This window comes from Aphanomyces astaci, assembly GCF_000520075.1.
Source record: "Aphanomyces astaci strain APO3 unplaced genomic scaffold supercont1.79, whole genome shotgun sequence".
NCBI lineage: Eukaryota > Oomycota > Saprolegniomycetes > Saprolegniales > Verrucalvaceae > Aphanomyces > Aphanomyces astaci.
Window position 1 is genome coordinate 160,895 of NW_009798342.1, and position 13,007 is coordinate 173,901.

Here is a 13,007-nt window from a genome sequence, read left to right on the forward strand (position 1 = left end):
CAAGCCTGGCCCCAAGCCGAAAAAACGAAAGAAGTCGCGAGGAATGCGTAGTTAGACCAAGTTTAATATTAATGTTGCATAGTAGTGTCACTTACCATGTTGATTGGAGGGTTGGAAATATAGCTTTGGATTGAAGGGTCACTTGACCTGCAAAGAAAAGGATGACAAGCAAGCTGTGATTTGACCTGTCAAATGTAGGGTAGTCATGAGAGTGTGAAGTAAATAAAATATGCAGGCATTTGACCGGAAAATTGGCGGGTAGAAAAGAAGCAGTTAAACGACCTGACATATCGCGGGTGGGTACAACACTGACCAATGAAAAGGGATCGTCAAAGAATAACCTACTTTGTGACCAATCAGACGACTGAACTGAGTTAATGGTTACAGCTCTTCTGATTGTAAACCGATGTACACATATTCTAGATGCTATTCAAAACAAGCGTTTTACTGGTCATTTTGCTGTTCAACATGGTGGAGGAAGCAGCGGGCATGGAGAAGGAAGCGCATGGCATGGAGGAAGACGTGAAGGAGAACAAGAGTGATCTTGTGATGTGCCTCAAGGATGATTGTATGTCCATCCACACACGCAAACAGCACACAGAGCACTATAACAAGTTTCACCGAGGGGTGGAAGAACTTACACGTCGCGATCTGACAGGTTCATTTAGCACAATTCATATGCAACTGGTACCTGTAGCACAAAAACTTATCTTTGTTGTTGTCATAGACGAGGAAGCAACATTTTGGAACCAAAAGACCTTGGCTGAGCAGCGAAGTTACCGCAAAAGAGTTTCTAGCCAGCTACAGAGTCGTCAAATGAGCACTCGAATGTCGATGGCCGCCAACCACCAGTCACGAATGCGACCGGTCAAACGCCAGGTAATTTTCTATATGATTTGTTTTCAAGTAGCGCACTTTATTATTTGTAGTTGACGTTCCTGCGACCACGACATCGATCGGTCACATATCAGGTACGTTCGCACTTGAAGGATTAATCATTTTTAAATGCTTCACTGATTTTATGAATTTTGGTACTGATCCTTTATTGATTCTGAACAACTAGTAGGAAAACGAAACAGCGTGCAAGATCCAACAAGCTTATTAATCAAGCTAGCACAATAAGAATGGGCTGCAGAGGATCGACGCAAGAACCTTCGTCAACGGAAGTAGCTGCTACTAGTAGTTAGATAGCTATATTATTCGAAGTAACATGTTTTGACCTGTGAATGGCGCAATGCATTGACAATGGAGCCGTAATCCGGAAAATTATCCGGATTATCGGCCACACTGCTTCATCATTGCGCAATGCATGGATAACCGGATAGTTATCCGGACTGTTGATTTAAGGAAATTGCGCAACCATACTTTCCACAATGATTACGCAACAACACCGTCGGTGTTGTTTTGTTTTTTGTCTCCTGAATTGAGCGCATACACATTGAAATATAACGAACATCGCTTGAAATAGACTGCAACCTTCTTGGTTGCAGGCGAAATATAACGAATATACAACGAAAGAAGTGGAACCGCCGCGAATTGCTTGTTCATTTCGCGAAAAAGTATGGTGAGGTCCTCAAATTAACCGAAAAAAGGTGTAGTTGCAGCAGAGGTACCACTCTTTTAGCCACGTAAAGCCGACGCCAAAACAAGTGCAAAGCACAATAATAATACTTCGAAGTATTACCAGCTCGACATGCACAAGCATCCAGTACTCCTGACGTTGTCAATTAGCTCCATCTAGAGATTTAGCCACGGTGAAGTTGGATCGTCATGACGACTCCTCATGCTGGTCAGGCCATATATGCCTAGTCATCAAGGACGGGTGGCGTGATGTCACCACGAATACCATCATTTCAACTTGAACCAATTTCGGCCCTGGCCCACAAGAGGGTACTGTGACGGCGCAGTCGGCGCGGGCAGTTCCTTGGTTGTCTGGTAGAACAACATGGCCTCCTGGAACTGCGCCAGTCGTTCGTACTTGTCGCCGCGCTTCCATCGTTCCGCAGCTTCCATGAACACGTCGAACATGGCGGTCTCGGGCTCTTCGTGCGTTGCGGGCATCTTGACAAAACCGTCCAGATTTCGCTTCCTTGAGAAACTTCGCTTGGCCGACGCAGCGACCTCAACGTCGTGCTGGACGCGCACGCGGTCGACTTCCTCAGACACGTCCAAATGTTGGTCGGGCTTGATGAGAGGGTTATGTCGTTGCTGAAACATGTACACGGTGGGAGGCGGGCGGGGCGCAGAATACTCCATGTGGTTCTGCATTGTCAAACGTTGCTTGGGGCAGATGGGGTACACGCCTTCATGCACGTCAAGCTGATGCACCACGAGCAACTCGTTGCTGGGAAACTGAAGGCGACAGCGCTTGGAACCATTCAGCATGGGACATTCAAATGTATCAGGAAGTTCAGTCATGCGAGGCCGGGCGTAGATGCACCGAGGACACTTGCACCTCCACTCCGTGACGCGTTGTTCCAGCCATGTGACGGTTGCCGACTCCTCCTCCTGCTGGTCAGCTGTCTGCGATTCCACTCCTGTGATTGATAGCTCTGTCTCGTCCTCAACCGACGCCTGTGCGGCAGCCACGTCCGCGTCGCTGTTGTTGTCGTTGTCGAATTCCATTTTGTGCTCGAATTATTTTTTGAAGTTGTGAGTGATTTCATTGGTCAATAGCGCGCCATTCCCACAATCAGCATGCCCAAGAAGGAGGCTACCGCGGCGGCGGCACCCACAGCCGATCCAGCCTCGAATGAACATGGGCTTCAGTTCACAGCTACATCCTCCAGCTTCTCGTCGGAGCATCTCCCTGGCGCGCCTATCCTGCCAGGTTGCGTGCACTGGTCGGCGGACTGCAAGCTAGCGTGCGTCACGGACGAGAACATCATGATATCAACGTACTTGAACAAGGACCTCAGTCGGTTTTTGCTGCATCCACCCTTCCTCACACGCTACTTTCTTCCGCTGCCTGCCAAGGACACGAACGTTCCGGAGCCACCGACGCTGGACGGCGTGCATGAGGACGGACTGGATGCGCACGGCACCACGACCTATCGCATCCTAAACGAGCAGGCAAGGAAACAATCATCGAATCCACGGGAAATCTCCCTGACCAAAGGCGAGGCCAGCATGACGTTCACCGCGGCGGTGTGGGGTCCTCGAGGTTGGTACCTACCTGTCCATTCCATCGTTCAATGTCATTCTCATGTGGTCACCTACCTGTAGGCTCTGCGCCCAACATGTCGTGTGCCATCGCGACCTTGACGTCCAGCGGACAGGTGGGCGTGTACTACCCATCCACATTGGACTTGCAATGGAAGGAAGTGGTGTCAGTGTCGAGTCTCTTGAAGCGCCACGTAGCCGCCAACTCGTGGTCGCACGTCACCGCGGCCATCGAGGCGCACAACGCGACAGACTTGCTCTTCACAGTGCCGTTGCCGCGCTTTCCCCAGCAGCAAAAGAACAAAGCCAGCATCAACGCCGCGTTCGACGCCAAGCGACAGAAACTGTCCGCGTCGTTCGTCGACAAGGTGGAACTGCAGTCGGTTACCACGTTGGCGTGGTCCACTGCAACCTACGACCCGACGACGGGAGCCAGCATGTCTTACGTGGCGCTCTGTGGGAAGAGACTCTCGACGGTGTGGCGGTACGAGCACAACTACGCTGGGACCGACGGGTTGTTCACATCCCGTTTGGATGAATCGCCGGTGGCCACGGCCGTGACGGGCGTGTATGGCTGGCCCACATGCAGCGCTTGGATGCTCATGGAAACCGACGCGATCGTCGTCGGCACATCGAGCGGAAACGTCCTCATGATGCGCTTGACCCGCCAAGAGGGCAGCGGCGGCAGGATGGCGCTGGAGGTGGAGCGCGTACTGCGGACGCCGCAGTTGCAGCCAGTGTACGCGCTTCACTACTCACTCAGTCGCGTCTGTGTGGCAGCTGGCAACACGATCACCGTGTGGCCAATTGGAGGGGATGAAGGGGCTCCGCTGACGTGGCAGGCCCACAGCCACAACATTTCATGCCTGGACGTGGATCACTGTGACGACCACGTGCTCTTCTCAAGCTCATCCGACGGATGTGTCAAGTGCTGGGACGTTCGAACTGGCGACGCCATTCCCATTGAGTACATACATGTATATATTTATATATATGTATAGTGTGCTAACAATGGTTGTATATATATATAAAGTGTTCAAACATTGCCAATATCTGTTGCATTGCATATTGTCTCGTTTTACCCCTAATTTGGACTTGTGTTGGTCAAATCTATCGATCGAATCTTTCTTTGTACTGAATATGGTGTGTGTAAGAAGTTGTCGTTGTATTCACACTATTTGAATTTACACTATTTGAATCACACATTATTTAGATGTTGATGATGTTTTTCCTGCAATTTGATTGGCTAAATATGTCTGCCGATTCTTTTGTACACAACAATACTGCTTGTTGTCTGTATATCTCGTATATGGTACGATTCTGTTACGGATGTGTGTTGTCGTGTAGTTATTTGTATAGTTTGGATGTGTTGACAAATACATTGTTGATTTGCAGAACGAGATATGATATTAATATATCGACACCAGAATATGACTACAGTAGTGTGTGCTACAGTACTAGTATATGCTGTATCTGCGTGATGTTCTAGACACCAACCATTTGTGTTCAATGTAAATATACATATATATATATAAACCATATAAAAAAATGAAATCACTTTTTGTCCATTCGAATTAATCTTATAGCAACTCACGTTCGCATGTTGGATGGTACATATATATAGCTACTTGCCAGCCAACAATTACCCGATTTACGGCATGGCGTTGTCTCCAAACTCGGTGCAACTGGCCGTCGGCTACGTCTGCCCTCCTGCTGCCAAACCCTCCCGAATCACCCAAGCGGTAGGTTGAACCCTCGTCCTTTTGTTCCTGAGATGATGTTTTTTTGTGGAGTGCAGGACACGACGTATGCGAGGCTGTCGAGCGGCCTAGAGTTTTTTGCCGCCCCAAATGCCCGCAACGCGACTTTGCTGGCAAACTCACTCGAAGCGCACTCAAGCATCGACTCGCTTGGTGATATCCTCTCGTACTGCCATGCCGAACTCTCGACATTCCACGCCAAGCGAGCCGAAGATGGCGGCAGCGTGTGGTCGGCCGCGGATGCTAAAGCCTCCAACGATGACAACGACTTGGGGCAACCGCTGTATCACTCGTTTTGCTCGATTCTGGAAGCCAAATACACCGACCAATGTCAAGCCGCGGCCTTGTCGTCGGACCCGCCGCCGCCTCCCATGTACCTGCAAGTGGCGTACCAAGTCGTGGTCAACATGCCAGGAACGTCGTCGGCCAAGGAAGCAGACGCGGCGAGGCTGCAGCAACGGATCATGGCCTACTGGTGTGACAGTGTCCTGCGATGTCGAGCTAGTACAACCGTCCATCAGTCGAGGCGCCACACTGGAAAGGCGGCATTGTCTACGCTGCTCATGGCCGATTTTTTGGGCCTCGTGAGTATTTCACCGGCGAATCCCCATCTCGCGGCGTTGGTGACATCCGTGTACGCTACGTATGGCACTGCCGGCGACAAGAAGCGCTCGGTGGCAGAAGCACGTCCAGAAGACCTGCCAGTCCGAGAAACCTGTGGCCTGTGCGCGGCGCCCGTGCCGCTCACCGCCCGCGTGTTGGAACCAGTGTGTGATAATGGACATGCATTGGAGCGATGCTTTCGCACGCTTGTCGTAATCGACAGCGCCGCCGCCGTGTTGTGGAAGTGTATGGTGTGTGAAGCATTTGCAACCGGACGTGACAAGGATGACAACGACGATGATGGCAATGGTCAGCCCCAACTTCCCGTGCTCGTGTGTCGACTCTGTGGAAGTTATTGCCAACGCATCGAGTATTAAAACCAAAATAACCCAAATTTGGACATTTGACCTCATTTAAGCTTGTGCAAACTATACCATACAACGAGGAGTATATACGTCGCATGAAAGAACACTTACTGTAAGCCAATCAAATCACGTTCTGTAGAATTTCTGCCAATCCAAACGTTTGACCCTTCCGCATTGGGCAAAACGGCTCCAGTTTCGCGACGATTATTAATGTCGCTGCGAGCACCAATCTCTCCCATTGGCCAATCCGAAGTTACTTGTCGCTGATTGGCTACAATCCATTTTCGAGTTTCTACTGAAAACGGCGACGTGGATAATGGCCAATCAGATGTCTCGGCTCTATATTTGTGCTCGATTGAACGAAACATGCAGAATTGGGAAATTTGAAGAAAAATCGCCAATAATGTGTTGTTTACGAGGCTGAATCTGGAAAACTCAGACGCCAAAAGTCTTCTGGTGTCGCGTACGGCTCCCATTTCGCTCGATGGCGAGAACATGCAAACTGGTCGCCGTCAAACTCGTCGCCCAGGGCCGCATAGTACCGCGCACATTCGTCGCACGCGTGCCCTGGAAGCGCCATGCGCTCGTCGCGTTTTCGGACGACTTCGATGTACTTAAAGGCGGCGGGAGGCTTTGTGGAAGGGTTGACGTTGTCTCGATGAAGGGAGGAGGCGGGGGGGACATGCGAGAGGACATGGGAAGACTTGGATGATGCCGCCGTTGTGGAGGGAGGACGGGTGATGGTGGAAACAAGAGGTTGGTCGAGCTTTGAGCGTTTGAGGGACCGGGGGTTCGTTGGTGCAGCGTCGCCAAGAGGATTGATGGACTTTGTTAGACTAGCGAAACAATCTGTGCGGACTGATGTTGATGCTGCGTGCTTGGAAGGAAGCTGTGGGGGAAACCGTTGTCGATGAAGCAAGTCAGTGTCGTCGTCATCGCTTGGACGGCGAGCCGAGATGAAACCATCTTCAACTTGTTTTCGAGGGTTATGGACTTGAAGGACTTGTCCAGATGACGAGGATCGTGGGGGGTTTTCGCTGCCATGTCGGTGCATAGGTTCCTTGGTGGCAACAGCCAAACTCTCTACCGCGAGAGAACTTCTCGGTTTGGGTTGGTCGCGTGAGGATGCTGCATCACGTTGTCCGTCGTGCTTTTGCGCTCGCTCGTTGCGCTTTATTGCTGCAAGGACTAGATCACTTCGCGAGGCTTGCTTTGCTTTCGACCGGCGATGTTCCAACCTGCGTTGTTGTTTCTCAATCACGACTTGTTGTTGCTCGAGCGTCCTTTGAAGCAGCCGAAACCTCTTGGCGAGCACGGAGAGCTTCGTTCGGTACACACATCGATGAGGTGCATCACGTTCTTCCTTGTCCCTTTCTCCTTGCAGAATCAAGCACGATGGGCACATCAGTGGTGGTGCCATCATCCCCAAATTTTCACCCGCGCGCGATTTTGCTTTTGAAATGCTCGCCGCCATCCGGATACACTTCCGGATAATACGTTTCATTGTATTTCAACGACCAAGGGTCGCAAAATCTCACCATCAACTTGAATTACTGTAACTGTAGGTTACGAGGCCGTGGTGAAGGGCGTTCCTGCTGGCTAAGCGGCACACGACATGTACACTTGATCACAACGCAACCAACAATAGTTGTCATTCCGCTTAGTAAAACGATGAAGCTGCATAGAATACTGTGTCGATGGCATCGACAACTCGTTGTGGAAGTCTTGGCGAGCATACGACGTTACAGTGCATGCTATCACAAGTGCACTAAATACAATTAAACTTTGTGGTTGGGTGGGGTCGTCGTCGGGGGGGGGGACATGTATGACCAGCACGACGGGTTCAGCACGCCGCCCTAGTACCCCCGATACGGTCGTTCATGGGGGGCTCGGGGCTGGCGTCTTGCGCTTCTTTCTTCGGGCAGGTACACCTGCAGCTCGGAACGGCACGGGCTTGTTGTCAAGGATGCTGGTGTGGCCGTCGGCGAATTCACAAGCAGGTCCAGGTCGAGGGGATAGGGTGCATGATTGCCACCTTCTGTTAAGATGGTATCATCGCCCATCATTTGCTTGACCATTTCAGGACAAGCGTCGTGTATCGCAGAGTCTTGCAGCTCTCGGGGGGCACCAGGAACCAACACCTAATTATTATTACTACAATATCTCAACGGACCAAACCAACGAATCAACCAAGTCATGGGGTAGCAAACGCGAATTCATCTTGCGACCATGCTATAGAATATCTACAGTAGTTAGAAAATTTCTACTTCGAAGTACTATTTTGGAGCATACTGGTGCTTGGTCAAGAGATATGTTGTTTGAAGGTACTATTGTCGATTTGATACAAATTTGGGAAGGGGGTGCAATCGAATCGCGCCGACCAAACCGATCCACAATCGATCTGATTGGTTGAATTTCATTCAGAAGATTTTGATTGGCTAATAATTTTGAGCTCATCTGAGGTAGCCAATCAAATCGATTTAAATTCCAACGAGAAACAACAACACGAAAATTTCACTCGAAAGTACAATATCAAGCAAGCTCTACATTCACGGCAAATTGTTGTGAGCCACACGTTTGTGCTTGATAAAGTATACAAGTACATGATGCCAACATGTGTTTAATCGTTAGAACTAATCACGTGGCTATCACTTGGGGGATGTTGATCACAGGCAAAGAGGCCACGACCAATTTCAGCACGTCGCCCACTTTCTTCTTGCGGTTGAGCGTCTGCTTGGAGATGCTGCACCAGAGGTCGCCGTGGCGAGGTTCCGCCTTGATACATCGGTTCAATATGTCTTCTCGTTGCAGCTACAGACATTCAAGTCGAGCTTTGTTAGTTCATATATCCCATCACAAGACGACAAATATACTACTAGTACCTCGTTGCCATGCTTGAGCTCAAACGCATAGTAATACGCCCATCCGTCTCCAAAATCTGGGTTCAACTGCACCGTGCGCTCCAGCCATTTGCGGGCTTTCGAGTACTTGCGTTCATTCCAAAAGAGTTTCGACACGGACAGACACACGGCGGGGTCGTTGTCCTTCTTCTTGAGCGCCGTCAGAGACACCCGGCGCTGCTGCGTGCGCGGCGCAATGTCGATGGACTCGGCGAGCAAGATGCCAGCGTCGGGGCACTCTTGCAGCGCTTTCGCCATCAAGTTCTCCTGGCCCTTGTCGTTGTGATGCCGCGCTTCTAATCGAATCGCTTCGAGCCACAGCTCGGGGTTCTTTGGGTTTTTCAACCGGCCGCTTTCCAGCACCGACCGCGCCTTCATCTCGCCCTTTGTTTTCTCTTCCAGTCGAGTCAACTGCTTCCACAGCGCAATACTCTTGGGGCAAGATGCCAACCCGTCGCGCAGGTGTTTCCGCGCACCGTCCAAATCGCCCAAGTCCTCATAGAACTGCCCAGCCATCATGTGCAGCTTCTCAAACGTCGGGTACCTCGTCCGGCCCTCGGTCAGCAGCGCCTCCTCTCGCGCCTTGGCGTCGCCGTCCCCGTGCGTCCGCGCCTCTCGCTCCAGCAGCACCGACTTCATCCACACCCGCGCCGTCGGGGCCTGCGACCGCGCTTTGGCCAGCAGCGCCCGCGCGCGCTCCATTTCGTCGTTTTCCCACTCGAGTTTGACAGCGGCTAGCCAGATCTCTTCGCTGTTGGGGTTGGCATTGAATGCTTGGCGCAGGATGGAGCGGGCTTGTTCGACGCTGCCGCCGACCCACGCCTCCTTGGCCGCCATGAGCCACAGGATTTCCGCCTGGGGGCAGTTCTGCACCGCGTTCTCAAGCAATTCCATGACGCGGGGGCCGTTTTGTGTCTTTTCCAGCGCCACGGCGCGCAACCAAATGGACTTTTTCGTCGGAAACACTTGGAGCGCGTGGTGGTAGATGGCTTTGGCCGTCACAATCGCGCCGCGGCTGGCGCTCGTGTCGGCGTCGTCCATCCACGTCCGCTTCTGGTCCTCGGGGTCCACGCCCAGCGCCAGCGAATGTTTGACGAGGGCGGCACACGTTAGCGGCGCGTCGGCCGTCTCGCACGCCTCGGCCTCCTTGAGCCATGTGTCGCGGTCGATTCGTACATCATACTTGCGCAGCCGCTTCATGGCGTGGACGATGATCTTGTCCACCATGGCGTCCTTGCCGTTGGCTTCTTCCAGCTTGGCGGCGGCAATCCAGATCGTGTGGTCCGTGGGGATGGTCGCCCCTGCCTTGTTGAGCGTCTGCTTGGCCCGTTCGTACGTTTCGAGGCGCGCCAGGGCCAGCCACATGTCGACAGACTGCGGCACGCACTCGACCGCCCGCCCCAGCATGAGCCGCGCGCCGTCCACGTCTTCCAGCTCGATCACCGCCTTCCAGATGGCCACGGCGTTCGGGATAAACTCCAATGCACGCCGGAGCACCAATTTCGTCGCTTCGTCGGTGGGCTCGAGCTTGGCAGCTTGCAGCCACACCTTGACAGAGGTCGGCACGTGGCGGACGGCCGTCGCGAGGATCGTGCGCGCGTTCTCTGGCGTCTGAAGGCGCGCTGCTTCGAGCCATACGTCTTCGTTGGTCGGGCACGACTCGCAGCCTTCGGCAATCACCTTGCGCGCCTGCACGACCTTCCCGGCCACTTCTTCCAGCCGCGCCGCGGCAATCCACCCCGGCGCGTGCTTGGGGTTGGTCATCGTGACACTGCGCAGGAGCAGCCGCGCCTTCTTGATGTCGCCCACTTCGGCGTCACTTGTGATCTTGAGACTGTTGAGCTCGGTCATGTATCCCTTGGGATCGACCACGGTTTGGCCGGAAATCGAATCGGACATCTTGTCTAGCTTGAGCGACAACACAGCGCCTCGAGCTTCGGCCAACCCGGTTAGAGAAGACGTCATGCCGCTGATGGACGTGCCGGTCTGGAGCGGCGTGTCCCCGCCGAGAACCACGTTGGACGCCGTCGTCGACGCGCGGGTGTCCAAGATGTGGTCGGGAACTGGCGTAAAGATGTCGCTCTTCTTCTGTGAAGCCTTGTACCGCAGGGAATGGTCTCCGATGTCAGGAATTGCTTCCCATTCCGCGTCACTGACCCCCTTCAAGCTCGACTTGAGGTCCGCGAATTGATCGGAGATCTTCGGTCGCTCCCGTCGAGCCTTCTTCATGTCTTCCAGTTGCTTTAGCTCGCGGCGGCGCTTACGTCTGTTGTCCATGTGTTCATCCACTTGGGCGTAGATGTCGTCGGCTTCGGCATCGTCCTTGTCGTACGGCGTATCGTTGAACAATCCTGCGCCAGAATACCCAGAGAACTCGTCGAACTCACTGTAATCGCCACGGTCTCCACTTGCGTCCACTTCACGACCAAACCCACCTACACCTGCCGTACCGGAGCCTCGACCACCAGGTGGAATCATCATCGCTGGGGCGGGCTGTTGCGGGAGCGGCACACCTCGACCACGGCCCATGCCGGGGATGCCAGTCGCTGCGATGTCCGTGGGATCATCCGACCTGGCGGGACCAATATCCGATCGGGTGGTGAACCCAATGGCCCCGCGACCGAGACCGGCCACATAGTTCGCCGGGGCGTCCTGATCAAAGGCCTTCACGCGCCGAGCCATGTTTGAGGTAAGTGCCAATTCTTCAGGAACGAATGCTGATTGGTCGAATTTTCGAGATTTGAGAATATATTCGTCCAAACATTTTTTTGTGTTTTCTAGAAATTATATCCAAAATATCAGCTTCCACAGAACGACTAACCTTAACGTTAACCCACAACGTGACATTATGGTTTGTTGCCTAGAGTAATCGCTACTGTAAAGCTACCGGTAACCTACCTACACAAACACATAACGTTAACGAACCGTTCGATCATTTGTTCATACAAAAAAGCCCAATATCGAACGAATTCAGGGCGTTCCGGTGCAAGCAAGCATGTAGTACGTGATGCAAAATCACTTTTTTCACCTTGTTCAATTCATTCTAACGTTAGGTACATGATGACGATAACGCTATAGCGTGAAAACAATCCAACCCGTTAACTATCGAGTTTTCAGTCAACCAAATCCATCGGGCGATGTTTTGCTCTGACAGTAAGTTTTGTAAAATTTGCGATATCTTTCACACTATTTGAAGTCACACATACATTCATTCGACGGTTGCAGTAGTTTGATTCGCCACTTGAAAGTGTTCTGGGTTTTGATTGGTCAGTCCATTAGGGAGAGTCAGTTTAGAAAAAACTTTGATTTTCGTTTTGAAAAGTGCTTTTCGTCACCAAAAGCTCCTCGCGAGGAGCTTTTGGTTTTGAAAATCAAACGCAACTTGAACTTGGAGTGGACAGTACAGTACATCAGCCAATCATATTCCTCTAAACAACTGGCATAGAATGCGCACACAACCCACAATGCCACCAACGAACCAAGGCGCCATGGACAAGGCAAAGCGAGGCATGACCACGCGAGCCGAGCGCCTTGCGATGTTGGAGTTCCTGCGCGTTCCGGAGCACTTTGCGCTGATGACGGGCCAGGCCACGAGAGGGAAGGTAATGAAGGGTGGCCAGCGCTTGACGAAGGCGCATGGCCACAGTTTGATGGCGCAGTACGTCAACAAGATCGTGGGCGACGGCAATCGCGCGTGGTCAGCGCAAGACGCGAAGTCGAGGTACAGCATCACATGTAAAGTTCGTTCTCATTCTATGCCATATAGATACGATGCATACATTAGTATGTATAGGCGAGCGTTGAAATGGACTGGGGCGAACAGCAGCGGTCGCGGATTGACCGAGCAGGACTTCAAACGAAGTAATCACAAAATACATACCAGATCTCACACAATCGTAGAAATCTTTACCGTTAAAAGTAAATTGGACAACATTTGCCCGTACTACAACGACATGAATGCGCTCTTTGGAGAACACATATTTTTGCGAACACTTTGAAGTTCATATAAGGGGTGACTTTATTAATATGTACAAAGTTGATGGTAGCCAAACCTTGGACAACTCGTTTGTTGCGGACGACTCGGACGACAACGACGCCAAAGACGGCGAGCAACCTGGCAATGACCCCGACAGCGACGAGTACTGGGCGCAGAACGATGTTGAGGACCCAGGTCGTACCGATGCCGACGCTGCTGTCGGTGGCAAAACCAACAAACG

The 13,007-nt window shown here is 52.1% G+C and overlaps 6 protein-coding genes across 7 annotated transcripts in view; 3 read left to right on the top strand and 3 right to left on the bottom strand.

Annotated features, from left to right (window-relative positions):
• Nucleotides 1-468: 468 nt before the first annotated feature.
• On the top strand, nt 469-1,105 carry H257_16060 (hypothetical protein; the record flags this gene model as incomplete). The annotated part of the gene is made up of 4 exons (XM_009844379.1): nt 469-658; nt 728-879; nt 930-971; nt 1,067-1,105. 4 exons carry the CDS (start codon nt 469-471, stop codon nt 1,103-1,105), a joined length of 423 nt encoding a protein of 140 aa, XP_009842681.1.
• A 545-nt stretch (nt 1,106-1,650) lies between these two features.
• On the top strand, nt 1,651-5,937 carry H257_16061. 2 transcript variants are annotated; one of them, XM_009844380.1, is made up of 4 exons: nt 1,651-3,163; nt 3,226-4,129; nt 4,787-4,904; nt 4,961-5,937. In XM_009844380.1, the coding sequence occupies exons 1-4, from the start codon at nt 2,698-2,700 to the stop codon at nt 5,900-5,902; spliced, it is 2,430 nt and encodes an 809-aa protein (XP_009842682.1). In that variant the 5' UTR covers nt 1,651-2,697; the 3' UTR covers nt 5,903-5,937. The 2 variants fall into 2 exon arrangements, with proteins under 2 accessions (XP_009842682.1, XP_009842683.1); XM_009844381.1 differs by having other exon boundaries at nt 1,651-4,129.
• H257_16062 (hypothetical protein) lies at nt 1,660-2,663 on the bottom strand. The gene has a single exon (XM_009844382.1). It carries the CDS (start codon nt 2,623-2,625, stop codon nt 1,849-1,851), a length of 777 nt encoding a protein of 258 aa, XP_009842684.1. The 5' UTR covers nt 2,626-2,663; the 3' UTR covers nt 1,660-1,848.
• A 330-nt stretch (nt 5,938-6,267) lies between the features above and the next one.
• H257_16063 (hypothetical protein) lies at nt 6,268-7,568 on the bottom strand. The gene has a single exon (XM_009844383.1). The coding sequence runs from the start codon at nt 7,392-7,394 to the stop codon at nt 6,303-6,305; it is 1,092 nt and encodes a 363-aa protein (XP_009842685.1). The 5' UTR covers nt 7,395-7,568; the 3' UTR covers nt 6,268-6,302.
• A 916-nt stretch (nt 7,569-8,484) lies between these two features.
• H257_16064 (hypothetical protein) lies at nt 8,485-11,510 on the bottom strand. Its single transcript, XM_009844384.1, has 2 exons — nt 8,773-11,510; nt 8,485-8,701 (listed from the first exon to the last, which is right to left on the bottom strand). The coding sequence occupies exons 1-2, from the start codon at nt 11,470-11,472 to the stop codon at nt 8,528-8,530; spliced, it is 2,874 nt and encodes a 957-aa protein (XP_009842686.1). The 5' UTR covers nt 11,473-11,510; the 3' UTR covers nt 8,485-8,527.
• A 744-nt stretch (nt 11,511-12,254) lies between these two features.
• H257_16065 (hypothetical protein) overlaps nt 12,255-13,007 on the top strand; it is a gene marked incomplete at both ends in the record, with an annotated part of 4,446 nt that continues 3,693 nt past the window's right edge. Inside the window, 2 exons of the mRNA XM_009844385.1 lie at nt 12,255-12,511; nt 12,837-12,984. Coding sequence (XP_009842687.1) covers nt 12,255-12,511; nt 12,837-12,984 — 405 coding nt within the window. The remainder of the gene's footprint in view (nt 12,512-12,836; nt 12,985-13,007) is intronic.

Bases quoted from the DNA above. Each gene is read 5' to 3' on its own strand.
- H257_16061 (XM_009844380.1), top strand. From the start codon at position 2,698: ATGCCCAAGAAGGAGGCTACCGCGGCGGCGGCACCCACAGCCGATCCA. The intron at 4,130-4,786 runs GTACATACATGT...ACATATATATAG, and splicing joins GGCGACGCCATTCCCATTGA to CTACTTGCCAGCCAACAATT. The intron at 4,905-4,960 runs GTAGGTTGAACC...TGTGGAGTGCAG, and splicing joins CCTCCCGAATCACCCAAGCG to GACACGACGTATGCGAGGCT.
- H257_16064 (XM_009844384.1), bottom strand. From the start codon at position 11,472: ATGGCTCGGCGCGTGAAGGCCTTTGATCAGGACGCCCCGGCGAACTAT. The intron at 8,702-8,772 runs GTACTAGTAGTA...GAATGTCTGTAG, and splicing joins AGCTCAAGCATGGCAACGAG to CTGCAACGAGAAGACATATT.
- H257_16063 (XM_009844383.1), bottom strand. From the start codon at position 7,394: ATGAAACGTATTATCCGGAAGTGTATCCGGATGGCGGCGAGCATTTCA.
- H257_16062 (XM_009844382.1), bottom strand. From the start codon at position 2,625: ATGGAATTCGACAACGACAACAACAGCGACGCGGACGTGGCTGCCGCA.